Raw genomic sequence first — 16,368 nt, 5'->3', positions numbered from 1 at the left:
CGTCTCTTCAACAAATGGTGTTGGGAAAACTGGATGAACACATGCTAAAAGATGAAACTAGACCACCAACTTACACCATACACAAGAATAACCTCAAAATGGATAAAAGACTTAAATGTAAGCCATGAAACCATGAAAATCCTAAAAGAGAACATAGGCAGTAAAATCTCAGACATCTCACATAGCAGAATTTTTGCCGATACATCTCCTAGGGCAAGAGAAACAAAAGAAAAAAATAAAAAGCTTCTGCACAGCAAAAGAAACCACCATCAAAATGAGAAGGGGAAAAAAAAAAACAAGATGGTGGCATAGGTAAACATCGGAGATTGCTGCCTCGCAAAACCACTTCAAAAATACAACTAAAAGACGGAACGGACATCATCCAGAACCACAGGAAGGCTGGCTGAGTGGAAATTCTACAACTAGAAGGAAAGAGAAAAGCATACCGAGACTCAGAGGAGGTGCAGTGCGGAAGTAAAATACAGAGGTACGGAGGCGCATGGGGAGAGGGCTGGCGGCTGAGGACACAGTTGTCTTTTTCAATCGGGAGGGAGTCTCAAGCTCTGAGCTCCAGTTCCGGGTGAGTCTCTGGGGACCCAGACTCATACAGGAGAAACTGGACTGTCTGGCATGGGTCAGAACTCGAGGGCAGCTTTCTCTCGGAGGTGCTTGCAGCGATTGCCGGGACACTGAGAAGCAGGGCCTCTGAGGGCAGGACCGAGAGCAACCATAACTGCTCGCTCCACCCTGTTGATCCCCTGGGAACCCGCCCTGACCAAGCCCTGCACAGAGGCTTTTGCATATGAAAGACCTGGCCCTTTACAATCTGATAATTACCTAACAAATTGCAGCTGGCCCAAGGCCCCAGGGCAACTTGCACTGCATCACAGCTGGCTCCTGCTGGGTAGCCTCAGGCAAAGGCTAGATTAGCACCTCCTTAGAGATCCAGGAGCCAGTGTGCCCGGTGGTCAGAGTGGGACCATCCAGATGGCAGCTCCTCAGATCCATAAAGGACACACTCAGGGGGCAGACTCAGTGACCACCAAAGCCCCATTGAAGCAAGTCTTGCCCCGGAGGGGTGTCTCCAGCACAGAAGTTCTCCCACTGCAGACACAGCTGATTCTCACAGCCAATTGGCCTGAAGGTCAATCCCTCCCAGTGTTACCTACAACAATCAAGGCTTAACTACAACAAGACTGTGCACGAAGCCCACAAGGGGGTGCACCAAGAGCGTCTACCTCAGGTAATTGGGGAGGCTGAGCCACTGGTCCTATAGGACACCTAGCACACAAAGCCACTCTATCGACACAGTGAAGCATAGAAAAATGCGGAGACAAAGAAACAGGACACAAATGACAGAAATGGAGGAAAGCAAACTACTGGATATAGAGTTCAAAACCACACTTTTAAGGTTTTTCAAGAATTTTCTAGAAACCGCCGATAAACTTAATGAGACACTCAAGAAATCTAATGAGACCCTCGAGGTTGTGATAAAGGACCAACTAGAAATTAAGCATACACTGACTGAAATAAAGAATATTATACAGACTCCCAACAGCAGACTAGAGGATCGCAAGAATCAAGTCAAAGATTTGAAATACAAAGAAGCAAACAACACCCAACCAGAAAAGCAAAATGAAAAAAGAATCCAAAAATAGGAAGATAGTGTAAGGAGCCTCTGGGACAGTTTCAAGTGTACCAACATCCGAATTATAGGGGTGCCAGAAGATGAGAGAGAGCAAGATATTGAAAACCTATTTGAAGAAATAATGACAGAAAACTTCCCCTACCTGGTGAAAGAAATAGACTTACAAGTCCAGGAAGCGCAGAGAACCCCAAACAAAAGGAATCCAAAGAGGACCACACCAAGACACATCATAATTAAAATGCCAAGAGCAAAAGACAAAGAGAGAATCTTAAAAGCAGCAAGAGAAAGACAGTCAGTTACCTACAAGGGAGTACCCATACGACTGTCAGCTGATTTCTCAACAGAAACTTTGCAGGCCAGAAGGGAGTGGCAAGAAATATTCAAAGTCATGAAGAGCAAGAACCTACAACCAAGATTACTTTATCCAGCAAAGCTATCATTCAGAAGTGAAGGTCAGATAAAGTGCTTCACAGATAAGAAAAAGCTAAAGGAGTTCATCACCACCAAACCAGTATTATATGAAATGCTGAAAGGTATCCTTTAAGAGGAAGAAGAAGAAAAAGGTAAAGATACAAACTATGAACAACAAATACACATCTATCAACAAGTAAATCTAAAAATCAAGTGAATAAATAATCTGATGAGCAGAATAAACTGGTGATTATAATAGAATCAGGGGCATAGAAAGGGAGTGGACTGACTATTCTTGGGGGGGAAAGGGGGTGGGGGATGCGGGAAGAGACTGAACAAAAATTGTGCACCTATGGATGAGGACAGTGGGGGGGGGGGGGTGAGGGAGGGCGGGTGGGAATGGTTGGAGGGGAGCTATGGGGGGGAAAAGGGGAACAACTGTAATAATCTGAACAATAAAGATTTAATTTAAAAAAATAAAATTTAAAAAAATTTTTAAAAAAATTGGAAGGGAACCCACTGTATGAGAGAACATATTTGCCAATGATACATCTGATAAGCAGTTAATCTCCAAATATATAAACTCATACAACTCACAAACAATCCAATTAAAAAACAGGCAAAAACACTTCTCCAAAGAGGACAAATGGCCAAGAGACATATGAAAAAATACTCCAAGTCACTAATCATCAGAGAAATTAAAATTAAAACTACACACCTGTCAGAATGGCTACCATCAATAAATCCACAAACAAGTGTTGGCAAAGATGTGAAGAAAAGGGAACAAGTCCACTGCTGGTGGCAATTGGTGCAACTACCATGGAAATCAGTATGGGTTTTCCTCGAAAAATTAAAAATGAAACTCCACTGGACTCAATGATCCACTTCTGGAAATATATCCTAAAAACCCTGAAACACCAATAAGGAAGCATATATGCACCCTATGTTTATAGCAGCATTATTTACAATAGCTAAGATTTAGAATCAGCCTAAGTATCCATCAGTAGATGAATAGATAAAAAAGCTGTGGGACATTTACACAATGGAATACTATGAGCTGTTAAAAAAAAAAAAAAAAAGAGGGATCTCTTATCCTTTGGGACAGCATGGATGGACCTAGAGACTATTATGCTAAGTGAAATAAGCCAATCTGAGAAAGACAAACATCACATGTTCTCACTTATTTGTGGAATCCAATGAACAAAATGACTGACTGACCAACAAAGTAAGAGCTGAGCATGGAGGCATGGAACAGACTCACATACCTCAATGTGGTGGTGGGGGAAGGAGGAGAGATAAACCAAAGAAATTACATACTTACATACATAGCCCATGAACATGGACAATAGGGTGGTGGAGACAGGGGTTAGGGGGGCAGGGGCTGGGCAGAGGGAGATAAACGGGGAGAAAATGGGAAACATCTGTAATACTGTCAACAATAAAAAAATAATAAAAACTAAAAAAATAAAAACGTGTGTTAATATTAATATTCAAATTAAAAACAAAAAAAACTTCAAATTTCAAAAGAACCCCTGAACCACATCAATGCAGCACAATTTGATAATTACTATCTCCTTACTTTTCATCTCCTATGAATTTTACCTGTTTCCAATGCAGCCTCACTTCTATTGTTTTTTTATGTACAGCTGTTTGATTAATCTTGTTACAACCCAACTGCCGGCACAAGCAGTTTACTAGTAATGATTTCTATCATCTACCGAGTCAAGTACAGTTCCAGGCACCTGAAGCCCTCTATGATATGAACCCAGTACACTTTTCAAGTCTTTTCCTCCATCATTTCCCAGACAAATTCTAAACTCTAGTAAACCAATTGTTTTCCATTCCTAAAACAAATCTTTTTCAACTACACATCCTTTTATTATAAAGGTTATGTATCTACTGGTATTTGAGATTTTCTTGCCTTACTAACTCCACCTAAGAAATTTCTGCTCATCTTTTTGAGCTCAGCTCAAACCCCACCACCCTGCTAAACATTGCTTCCACCTCTAACCATGCTAACGAATTATGTACTTTATTTAATCACATCTAGACTAAGTTGTACCATAAAAAGGATTTTTAAAAAGTAGTTCCTATAAAATCTAGTAACAGAAACTGACTAATAACTGAGATGACTATTTAAAATTGCCCAATTAGTGATAGAAATCTTCCAATAGATAGAAATTGGATTATGGTGATGACTAACTAAGTAAATTCACTAAGTATTACTGAATTGATGACTTAAAAATGGGTCAATTTTATATACTTAAATAAAAATGTGTTATTTTTTTAAAAAGAACTCACAGGCCTGGCCAGCATGGCTCAGTGGTTGAACATCAACTTATGAACCAAGAGGTCATGTAGGGTTCGATTCCCGTTCAGGGCACATGCCCAGGTTTCAGGCTCGATCCCCAATGTGGGGCGTGCAGGAGGCAGCTGATCAGTGAATCTCTACCATCAGAGATGTTTCTATCTCTTGCTCCCTCTCCCTTCCTCTCTGAAATCAATAAAAATATATTTTTTTTAAAAATCACAGAACGTATAAAAGAGGTTACCAAGGACTTGCAAGGAATGGGATGTTATTATTTAGTAGGTACCAAGGTTAGTGTGGGATGATGAAAAATTTCTGAAAATGGATAGTGGTAATGGTTGTATAACACTGTGAATGTTCTAAATGCCAATGAAACATACATTTTAAAATGGTAAATTTTATATTATGTATATTTAACCATAATTTTTAAAATGAGGTTGGTTTTATTTTTTTATTTTATTTTCTGAAAATATATATCTTTATTGATTACAGAGAGGAAGGGAGAGGGAAAGAGAGATAGAAACATCAACAATGAGAGAGAATCATTGATCAGCTGCCTCCTGCATGCCCCCTACTGGGGATCAAGCCCACAACCCTGGCATGTGCCCTTGACCGGAATCGAACCTGGGACCCTTCAGTCCGCAGGCCAATGCTCTATCCACTGAGCCAAACCAACTAGGGCATGAGGTTGGTTTTAAACATACTGAGTTTGCGATACCTGTGGAACAATGATGGAGATGTTAGAAGAAGCTAAAGCTCAGAAAAGAGAGGAAAACTGAAGAATAATTTGAAGATACTGAACCATAACTTTGAATTTTAGGAAGTAACCCAGTACCTAACATGTAGTAGCTGCTCAATAAATACTGTCAACTAAATATTTGTTGTTAAAAAGAATCAATAAATTTTCTTAAAAATAGAAAACATTTCAATTTTCTCATCAGTTGACAATGATTCATCTTACAGATTTGTTAAGTGCCATATTAAGCTATCATTATATTTCTACATTCTATAGACTTCTCAGTACTTTATATGCACAAAAGAGAATCACTTTCTTATGCCTTGGTCTGTTTTATACATGAGTAAGTATCACAAGAAATCAAGACTTGGAATCTTCTCTCTTTATAGGTGAGAGGTAATACCTACTCGAACAGTTACTGTGTGATTGGCAGATGGTCTCAAGAGAGGCAGTTGGGTCCCACACTTAGGCATTCTTCTCATCTCCTCAATGGGAGTTCCAAGCCATTTCTTATCTGGAGAAAGGTGAGGTGGAACGTATTTAGGGATCCTCCTGTCTGTCCTTTGATGTTTGATTTCACATTGTTCTTTTCTAAGGTCAGAACAAATGTATACAGTCACGAACTACTTACTGTTTAAATTCACTTAGATACACAATACAAATCTTACCTAGAATGTTACTGTTTTAAATGTGAAAAGCTTGTCTTTCTCCTTGGTAATTAAGAAAAATAAAAAAACCAATAAAAGTTATAGTAAAACCCAAGAGTTCAGTTTCACTAGTTTGTGGAAGAAATTCCCAAACACAAGTAAATCACTTTCTGAAGAAAGGAACACGTAAGAATATGGACACTGCCAGTAATCTTCCATGAAGTGAACTTTGATAGGAAAAATAAATCACAGAAATAATAGAGAGTGGGCTTTAAGATTCCATAAGGAATATTTACAAAAACGTAACTTTCAATATATATATTTTTTTAATTAGACAGCCTGGGATATAAATCTCAGTGTTAAGACCCACAAATTACATAATTTCAGTGAATTCTCTAACCCAAATTTCAGTTTTCTCATTTTTTAAGTGAGTACAATACCACCTGCATGCCTGTCAGAGCATTAGAGAAACTGCAATATACTATGACCTAGGGAACGGCTAAATGAACAGTAGCTGCTATCAATCAAATATTTTTATGTCTTGATAATTCACATTAACTTCAAAAGGAAGTTCATTAAACTAAAAAATTGATTAACAATACTTATTTACATCTTCTTTTCTGTTTCTGGCCTTTTTAGAATTTAAAATTTGGAGTCTAGGTTCAAATTAGCATAAACGGATAGCAAGAAACACAACTGTTTCTTTGCTTCAGTGTAAACTGTATCTTTGCTAAACTCCCTTTTAAAAAATTACAAAATGCATTACACTATTGGAGATACTTCTGATAGAAAAAAATTACCTTTTGTCCTCTGCTTTAGGCATTCTCACGAAATGATCTGTGATTTTAGAACCCTTTTTCCCATGTTGCTTGGAATTTCTGCATTCTACATTCAGGCTAGAAGTACTTCCAGGCAGTCTGGCACTTAAATCGTTCATTCCAGCACAACTTTCTCCTTCAAACTGGAAATGTAATCGAATTTCACCTCCCTTAGCAGATGACTGTTTCCTCAATTCAGTGTCAGCTTCTTTGGCTTGGAACTTTGAAGGTTTATTTGCTCTTTGGGTGGAACTGCTATCTTCTTGTTCATCAAATCCTGGACTCGTTTCTTCATCTGCTTCTGAGTCCTGACAACTATTTTTGGAATTATCTACATCCATTGGTGACTCGAGTTCACTTTCTTTCTCAAATGGAGGAGAATTTCCTAGGCTACTTTCCTGCCTACTCAATTTGTTGGCATTTTTCAGTCCAGTACTGACATCCTCTGAGCCAATGTCTGACAAGGGACTCTCAGGCACTACATCTACCTCTTCCTGTTGACAATCTGCACAGTCTTCCACAAGGTGGCAAGACTTTCTGCACTTCTGGTGGCTTCTGGCTTCTCTGGCCTGTTCATCTTCTGTAGTCTGCTTTGCATTTGCAAGCTTTACAGGTATAAAAAACTGTTGATTATCTCTACTTTCCTCACTATATGTGTCACTGTAATCATCATTTTGAGGTGACTGATCAACGTTAGCATTACTGAACTGTTCTGATACCAGAGTTACTGTTGGAGGTTCACCTTCCAAAAGTTGCTCAGTGTGTTTTCCTTCATTTTGCCACTTACACATAGCTGCAGTCTGCTGCTGGTTCAAATACTGTGTACTTTTTTCAACTGGTGATTTATCAATACTTCGCTGAGAAACATTTTCTAATTTTTCCATGTTATGTTGATAAAAGTTATCTTTTTGTACAGAACTCATCATGGATTCTACTCTTGTATTGTTGTTTTCTTTACTACGCAAACTATAAGAAAATAGAAAGAACTAATGACAAAACAGAACTTACATTAGAACAGAAAGAACTTATGATGCAAAGAAACCACTTACCCAACCACATTCCAACATCACAGCAATAATTAAACTACTTGTGATTATCTAAGCACACAGCATTCTCTTTCATGACTCCATGTCTTTGCATATATGCCTATAATGCCCTTTCCCCAACTATGTGCCTAGTAAATACCTCCCAGAATGAAGCAATAAACGTCACTTCCTGTGCAGTCTTTCCTAAAGGTAAAGTGGATTGTTTGTTTTACATTCTTACTACCACTGTACCTTGTTTATACCTTTACTACTGCATTTATCACACTAAGTAATATAGCAGGTCCTTCAATAACATTGTTTCATCCAATGTCATATATCTACACTAATAAAAGAGAAACACCAAATTGGTGTCACTCTGCTACCCTTCCCATTGGCTAATCGGGGCGATATGCAAATTAACTGCCAGCCAAGATGGCGGCCGGCAGCCATGCACTGAAGCGAACAGGGAGGCTTGCTCGCTCCAGTGACGGAGGACTCCAAAGTTCCCCGCCTGCCGCTGCCGGCCTCTGACCTGGCAGTTTGAAACATTGTAACAAATATAGAAGCTAAACAAAACCCCAGAAACCAGCTTTCAGCCGCCGGGATCTCAGAGCTGGAGTTATACATTGTTTCGATTATAGAACGCAAACAAACCAGATACCAGCTTTCAGCAGCGGAAGCCTCAGAGCTAGAGCCAGAGCTAAAGCTGGCCCAGAATAAAAAAAAAGAAAGAAAAAAAGGAACAGTTGGAAGCTTCAGTCAATCATCAGCCTGAAAGCAGCCCTCAGCCCCTCACCCAGACTGGCCAGGCACCCTAGTGGGGACCCCCACCCTAAGGGTGTGTGACCAGCTGCAAACAGCCATCATCCCCTCATCCAGGCTGGCCAGGCACCCCAGTGGGGACCCCCACCCTGATCCAGGACACCCTTCAGGGCAAACCAGCCGGCCCCCAGGCCTCTATCCTATATAGTAAAAGGGTAATATGCCTCCCAGCACTGGGATCAGCGGAGCCACGAGGCCTCCTAGCACCGGATCAGCGTGACAGGGGGCAGCGCCCAAACCCCCTGATCGCCCTGTGACTCTGTGTGTGACAGGGTGCGGCGTCCCAACCTCCTGATCGGTCCTGCTCTGTGTGTGACAGGGGAAGGCGCCCGAACCGCCCCAACACACACACACAGGCCCTGCTCTGTGTGTGACAGGGTAGAGCCATAACCTCCCCATCAGCTCTGCCCTGAGTGTGACAGTGGCAGCGCCCCAACCCCCTGATTGGCCCTGCTCTATGGGTGATAGAGGGTGGCGCTCCAACCCCCTGATCCGCCCTGCTCTGTGTGTGACAGGGGGTGGTGCCCTAACTCCCCTAACGGCCCTACTCTGTGAGTGACAGAGGGGAGCTCCTCAACCCCCTGATCGGCCCTGCTCTGTGCGTGACAGGGGGGACTCCCCAAACCCCTGATGGGCCCTGCTCTGTGCATGACAGGGGGCAGCGCCCAACTCCCTGATTGGCCCTGCTCTGTGCGTGACAGGGTACAGAGCCCCAACACCCCTGATGGGCCCTGCTCTGTGCGTGACAAGGGGTGGCGCCACAACCTCCCCATCGACCCTGCCTTGAGTGTGACAGGGGGCGGTGCCCCAACCCCCCAATCGGCCCCACCCTGAGCGTGACTGAGGGTGGCATCGCAACCTCCCAATCCGCCCTGCTCTGTGCATGACGGGGTGGCGCCCCAACTCCCCAATCAGCCCTGCTCTGAGCCCGACCAGGGGCTGCACCTAGGGATTGGGCGTGCCCTCTGCCACCCGGGAGCAGGCCTAAGCCAGCAGGTCGTTATCTCCCGAGGGGTCCCAGACTGCGAGAGGGCACAGGCCGGGCTGAGGGACCCCCCCCTCCCCCCCCCCACCGAGGGCACAAATTTTTGTGCACCGGGCCTCTAGTCTATATATAAAAAGCCAGAGACCTGAATGGCGTAACGACCAGAATGACTGGTCGCTATGATGCCACTGCAGCCAGCAAACCCGCCAATAAGGGGGTGGGGCCAACCTTCCGCAGCCCTTCCCCCTGTCCGGCACTGCCCCTGATCAGCCTCTCCCACCCCGATTGAGGGTGGGGAGGCAGGCCAAACCTCCCAACAGCCCTTCCCCCGGGCCAGCCCTGCCCCTGATCGGCCCCTTCTACCCCAATAGGGGGCGGGCAGGCTGGCCGGCCAACCTCCTGCAGCCCCTCTCCCCGGCCAGCCCTACCCCCAATGGGCCCCCATTACCCCCATCAGCCCGCAGCCCCTCCCTCTGGCTGGCCCCACCCCTGGTTGCTCCCCATCCCAATAGTGGGCGGGGCCAGCTAGCCAACCTCCTGCAGCCCCTCCTCCTGCCCGGCCCCACCCCAGGACCAGCCGGCCAATCTCCCACTGCCCCTCCCCCGGCTACTGACCCCCCAATCGGCTCGCCCCACCCCAATCAGGGGCAGGGCCTGCCAGCCAACCACCCTAAGCCCCTCCCCACAGCCAGCCCGACCATGATCAGGCCCCCATCAGGGCAGGCCGACCAGGCAACCTCTCGCTGTCTCCTCCTCCCAACAGGCCCGGCCCCGATCTGCCCTGATTGGGGCCGGGGTGGCCATACCCCACCCATGCACGAATTCATGCACTGGCCTCTAGTTTTGTTATAATGTTGATAAGATGCAATAGGAACTTAACTCCTGTTTCTATCATTTAGCCTACAGCAAAACTGGTTTCATTATATGTCATTTCACTTAAAGATGTGAAACCTATTGAAACATTAAGTGAAGATTACTGTAATCATGTGTTTTGGTATCTGTTATCACCATTACAAGTATCTTAAAGAAAATTATTTCTACTTCACCTCTGTATCTCAAGTATATAGGACAATATAAAGTATATAAGAGACTCTAAAAACTATTTATAAACTGAAAATGAATAAATGTGGATTTCAAAAACTGAGAAAGCAAGGAGAGAAAATAGCAAGAAGATAAAACATCCATATATCATGCCATTCATTTCTCTATATACATATGCTTCTGTACCTTTCTGATTCAGCTGTCTTGATTCCTTTAGTGTCCATCCAACTGGTAATAGTTTTTTGTTTGAAAACTGTTAAAAAAAAAACCACATTAAATGTATATAACATTTTAGTATAAAACATCAATGTATATGAATACATACCTTCAAAGAGAAAATACTTATAACAGCATATACACATGTAAGGCATTATGCTAGGTTCTGTGGGTTGAAAAGATCAATCAATCCTTTCACACTCAAGCAATGGGAAATAATACAGGAACATAAATATAAATACATTTGTCATAGAGGAGAAAGCAACCAGCCTCTAAAAGAGTTGGTATGGCCTAATGAATAAGAGTATAGGCTCTAGAATCAGACCACCTGGAATCAAATCCTGGCTCTCCCACAGGATTCCTATGTGACTTTATGAAGGGTCCTTTCTCTGTGTCTCAGATTCCTTACCTGTAAACATGCAAATGAATAGTATCTCTCTTGGGATTACAAAAAAAAAGTGCCAAAAGTCACACTCAGAGCTGTAATTCCAGAATTCAAAACAAGGAAGTCCCAGTAATGCATGACACATGTAGCCTAGAAGGCAAACCTGAAGGGGCAAGAAGAAACCTCATTGGTAGAAACCAGCAAGAAAACTACTGATCTAGGTCAGTGGATCCCGAACCCATCTGAATCACTGGGAGGCTGCTAATAAGTGGATCCCAGAGCCACATCACACGTACTGAATCAGAGCCTGTATGCGTGATGATGGAGGCATGAGGGGAGCTAGAATCTGTATTTTTTCCAAAAAGTGATTTAGATGATCAACTAGTTTGGAGAACTACTGCCAAGGACCAGACTAATCCTTGTGAGAATAGAGAGCAAAAGTTGAGAAATGAGTCATTACAGACTTCATAATCATAGAAATCAAAGGTGACACTAAGTTTTAAGCGTAACAGACTTAAAAGATGGGACAGCATTAAATAGAAATGGGGGGGTCTGGATTTAGGGGGAAAATATAATTAGGTCAATTCTGAACATACTAAATTTGAGTTGCCAATGAGATAACTAGACAGAAAAGACGGGCAGACAGTAGCAAAAGTAGCTCAGTAGAGAGAGATGCAACATAAATAAATGCAAACCACAACTTATATAAGCATTAGAAATAAACATGCTTTCAAAAGTTAATGTACTTCATGTAGATTAAATGTATATAATATTTTAGTATAAAAAACACAAAATCTTGAACAGTCTCAACTACTGGTCTAAACTGCAATGAATCTAGGCATACTGAATCACAGACTCATTCTCATCTACGTATGGCCCTCAAATACAACATGAGCAAAACAGATGCTGTCCCAAATATATGAAAATCAACAGCTTATTTATCACTGTAATTAAGTGCCACATAATTTGAACCTTCCACAGAATACTAACAGTCTATCTAGTAAAAATGTTTAGCTTTTTCAAAATAGTTTCTTTCAAAAAAGTAATTACATATATATTTAATATTTCATGTTAAATATCACTACTTTAGTGATTTACTTAAGTACAGCAAATCAGGCTTCAGAAAAAGATTAGTTTCAGTCAGAAAGGAATAAGAGATGAAGCACTTGATTCTGGGACATTTTCTATAGTTCCACCTTCTCTGCTTAATTTCATTATATCAAATACAGCAAGTATAGAAAGTCCTCAAATCACAAACCAGCAATGAGTTCCCCCAAAACAAAATCACTTTTTGAGTCAGTGTAGAATTTAAAACATCTTTTTCCATAAATGTAAGGATTATATGGTATCCAATGGCTAGGTTCCTATGATACACATGAAACAGTACCACAATGACAAGTCTGTAGAACCGAAATACTGCCTACATTATTTCATAAAAAACTATGAAGTGTTCCAGTGCAGTTGAAGGGCAGGGCTCTTCAACCACTTGCACCATCCGTGGAGTGGGAGAGAAACTAGGTAGTTATAACAGACAGAAAAAGGGAGCTCCCATAGCAACACAACTGGACAAATCAGGCCCTATCAAAATATGAATGGCATGCTAGATTCTGACTGTATGTAGATATACAAATCTTAATCAATATAAGAAATATGCCCAGGAAAATAAATAACACAAAATTTAAAGACACTGAAAAAATACCCACTTCCTTATCCTGCCTACTTCTCCTAGGATAACTATACATAAAAATTCTAAATACCAAGTTCATAAAAAAATTCCAAAATTTGAAACAACAGTTTTTGATAGATTTAGACTTTGAACACTTTGTTAACTGGCATCCTGTGCCAGATATACTGAAAACATTTACACACATAGAGTATAGCCCAAGTATTAATTTGGTTCATCTTCTGCGGGAAATCAGAAAATCCAACCAGTGAGGACTGCCTGCCCTCTAACACTTGCAAATAACTTTTCCTCCTTTATCTGTAAACTAGAGGCCCAGTGCACGAAATTCAAGCACTGGGGGGGGGGGGGGGGGGTGTCCCCTCTGCCTGGTCTATGCCCTCTACCAGTGGGGGAGCCCTCGGGGGATGTCTGTCTGCCATGGAGGCGGGAGAGGCTCCCACCATCTCTGCTGCGCTTGCCAGCTGTGAGCCTGGCTTCTGGCTGAGCGGTGCTCCCCCTGTGGGAGTGCACTGACCACCAGGAGGCAGCTCCTGCATTGAGCACCTGCCCCCTGGTGGTCAGTGCACATCATAGTAACCAGTAGGATAATAAAAGGCTAATATACAAATTATCCCCATGGGCAGTTCTACCAACCAGGAGTTAGACGTGCGCTGACCACCAGGGGGCGGCGTGGAACATGGTGGGCATTGGCTCCCCCCACTCCCCGCCCCCAGCCAGCAGTGGCAGCAGGCAGCCGGGGGAAGGGAGGCCCCGGCCGGCAGCCTGCAGCCTCTAGGGACCCTACCCATGCACGAATTTCATGCACTGGGCCTCTAGTATAGGATAAAGTTAATGGGACCGCATATTAGCTTCTCAGTAACTCATACAATTCCTGAAGGCCACTCTCAGTTCCCTCTCCCCTATACTCTCCTCACCAAGTCCTCTGAAATCTATATCCAAAATCTTAAAGCCATCCTTTCCCCTCCATCTTCAAAACGGCACCAACATTAGAAGAACATCACAAAAATAGGTACATCACTTATTGGACAACTGCAACTGCATTTATTTCTTGCAACTGGTCTCCTGTTTATAGTCTTAACCTTCTGTGTTTTATAAACTACAAATGACCAACATTTTTAATGAAATAATTCAGATAACATAAGAATGCATCATACACAGTAAGGATAAGTATTATTTCATGAAAAACTTGTTTGTTATAAATATGGCATATTTACCAGGTTACATGTATTTCTTACTCTGTGTGCTAGGTGAAACTTAAACTGTGGGTTACAGTTAGAAAATTCCAAAGACCACAGCCTAAGCAACCTTTTCTAGAATATTAATCGACTGATATCCCCCTTCTTAAAAGCTTTCTAGTGGCTTCCCATTAACCAGAGAACAAAGTCTAAATGCATTGAAATGGCACTCGTTTGTCCGTGATAAGCTCTTGCTCCCCTTTCCCAGGTCACCTGACACTAATGTTATTCTGCGCTCCAGTCCTACCACCTCCCGCACATGCTGTTCTCGCTGCCTGTATAATTTGTTCTCTCTTTGATTTATGCAGCAAATCCTGCTTATCCTTCAGTACTTAGTTTAGGTCTGCTCCCCACTGCCTCTAAATCAGTGGTTCTCAACCTTCCTAATGCCGTGACCCTTTAATACAGTTCCTCATGCTGTGGTGACCCCCAATTTCATTGTTACAAATTGAACATAATTAAAGCATAGCGATTAATCACAAAAACAATATGTAATTATATATGTTTTCCGATGGTCTTAGGCGACCCCTGTGAAAGGGTCGTTCGACCCCCTAAGGGGTCGCGACCCGCAGGTTGAGAAACGCTGCTCTAAATCCTGATTGAAGTGTACACCACTCACCAGAGGACTGCCTGACCTCCTTTTTGAAATGCTATCTTCCCTACATGACACAACAAAAGCCCGGCTCTCCCCCTACTTCTCTGGCTGCTTCTCTTTAGTCTACTCTAAATGGTAGTTTCTGAAAGTTTCTGTCCTAGGTCACCTCTATTTCCTCTGCATGCTTTCTATGATCTAACTTCCATAGCATCAATCATGTTTATGCCAAAAACTTCCAAACCTTCATTTACAGCAGAGATACTCCTTCTGAGTACAAACCCACACACTGCATTCTCTCCTAAATGGAACCACTTCTCCCCTTCCCTACTGCCCACAGCTAAATACAAAACCATCTTATCTCCCACCTAGATTAACCTTTAATGAGTCTTGGGCCTACACTTCTGCTTTCTTCAATCCATTCATTTTCCACACACCAGGCACGGGGACCTTTAACCCAAGCCCCAAAAAGATTATACATGATCAAGCCACTCCCTTACCAAAAATCCTTTATTAGCCCCTCTTTGCCTTGTAAAGTGCAAAACCCTGCAAGTCCTAATATGATCTGGTCTTGGCCTAGCTCTTGGTCTCCTCTCTCACTACTCTCTCCCCCTTGACAGTATGCATCCGCTGCCTGTGGGGAGTGCCTGCTTACTTCCTCTTCACCTCATTCTTCAGGCCTCAGAGTAAGCATCTCATCTTCTGGGAGACTGTCCTTGATCCCAGACTGGACTAGGGATTCCTGCCATCTATCAAAACACCCATTACCCTTTATTATGTAACTGTCTCTCTCTCCTGACAAGTTTTAGGGCCTGAAGACAGAGGCCAAATGACTCTGGTTCAACCCCGCAGGCCAGAGTCGAGCACAGCACCGGCTAAAACGAACGGCTCTGCACCCCTGGAGCCAGAATCTGAATTGAGGGAAGTTGCGTTGTAGTTTCTTTCAATCTAGTGATTGAAGGTTCACATACACAATTACACCTCCTTAAAGCCTAAGACAATTTCTCACGTCAAACCCGAGTAAAGCAAACGGGTGGAGTCTCCTGTCATTTTCCGCCCTGTGACGGCTCATCAGGACTTCTCACACCACGACAGGAAAAATGTGGCCCCATCTCCCCACCGGTGGCCTTCGTGGCTCAGTAAAGGGACCTCGGAGCGGTGCACACTAGACCAGAAGGGGTGACTGGAGTCCCTGGGTCCTCACGGAGACCAAGAGGAGGTTGGGGCCGAGGCGAAGGGCAAAGATCTTTATTTCCCCACGTACCAAGCGAGGTGGTGCTGCCTCGGTGCGGTCCCGCCCACCCCGGGACGCCGCCTGGCGAGGACGGTGGGACCCTGCACTGCACAGCAGCGTCCTTGGGATCGAGGACGCGCCTCTGCCCGCCGGGGAAGCTCCGGGCGTCGGAGGCGGCCGGCGGAGAAGTTTCAGAGGCGCCCCAGCGGGGTCGCTTGATGCGGGGCTCACAGGCGGGGCCCGAACTCATGCTGGGACCCGCACCGCACAGTCCCCGGCCGGCCCGGGCGGACAGCCTCGTTCACTAACCCTGCGGGACGGACTGCGCCTCCTTCTCGGCGCCGCCGGGCACCATCCCCTCTCTGCGCTGCCTGCTTCTGCAGCTGCTGCTCCGCCGGCTGCCCCAGCCAGGCCCTCCCCAGCCGCCTGCCTTCCCTCTTCCACGGAGAACCCGCCTGCCTCAGGATGCGCCGCCCCGACTCGGGCTCCGCTCACTTTCCCACCACCGGAAAACTGCCGTCAGGCGCGGCCGGCTTCCGGGTCGTACCACGTCGCAAAGCGGAAGTATGAGGCTTAGCGGA

The 16,368-nt window shown here is 44.1% G+C and overlaps 1 protein-coding gene across 2 annotated transcripts in view; it reads right to left on the bottom strand.

Moving 5' to 3' along the window:
- The window catches only part of PARG (poly(ADP-ribose) glycohydrolase), a 185,661-nt gene extending 169,366 nt beyond the window's left edge, over positions 1-16,295 (bottom strand). The window contains exons 1-4 of one of the 2 annotated variants that reach the window (XM_070433168.1): positions 16,097-16,295; positions 10,628-10,694; positions 6,551-7,534; positions 5,511-5,694 (exon numbers count right to left, since the gene is read on the bottom strand). In XM_070433168.1, the coding sequence (XP_070289269.1) occupies positions 5,511-5,694; positions 6,551-7,534; positions 10,628-10,694; positions 16,097-16,142 (1,281 nt within the window). In that variant the 5' untranslated portion in view covers positions 16,143-16,295. Of the gene's footprint in view, positions 1-5,510; positions 5,695-6,550; positions 7,535-10,627; positions 10,695-15,817; positions 16,076-16,096 lie in introns of those variants that run through there. The other variant, XM_070433167.1, reaches the window with a different exon arrangement.
- Between the last annotated feature and the right edge of the window lie 73 nt (positions 16,296-16,368).

Source organism: Myotis yumanensis, unplaced genomic scaffold (assembly GCF_028538775.1).
Source record: "Myotis yumanensis isolate MYYU_CA2020_CCGP unplaced genomic scaffold, mMyoYum1.0.hap1 SCAF_13, whole genome shotgun sequence".
Classification (NCBI taxonomy): Eukaryota; Metazoa; Chordata; class Mammalia; order Chiroptera; family Vespertilionidae; genus Myotis; species Myotis yumanensis.
Note: the sequence above shows the minus strand (reverse complement) of the source record. Positions and strands in the feature narration are given on the sequence as shown.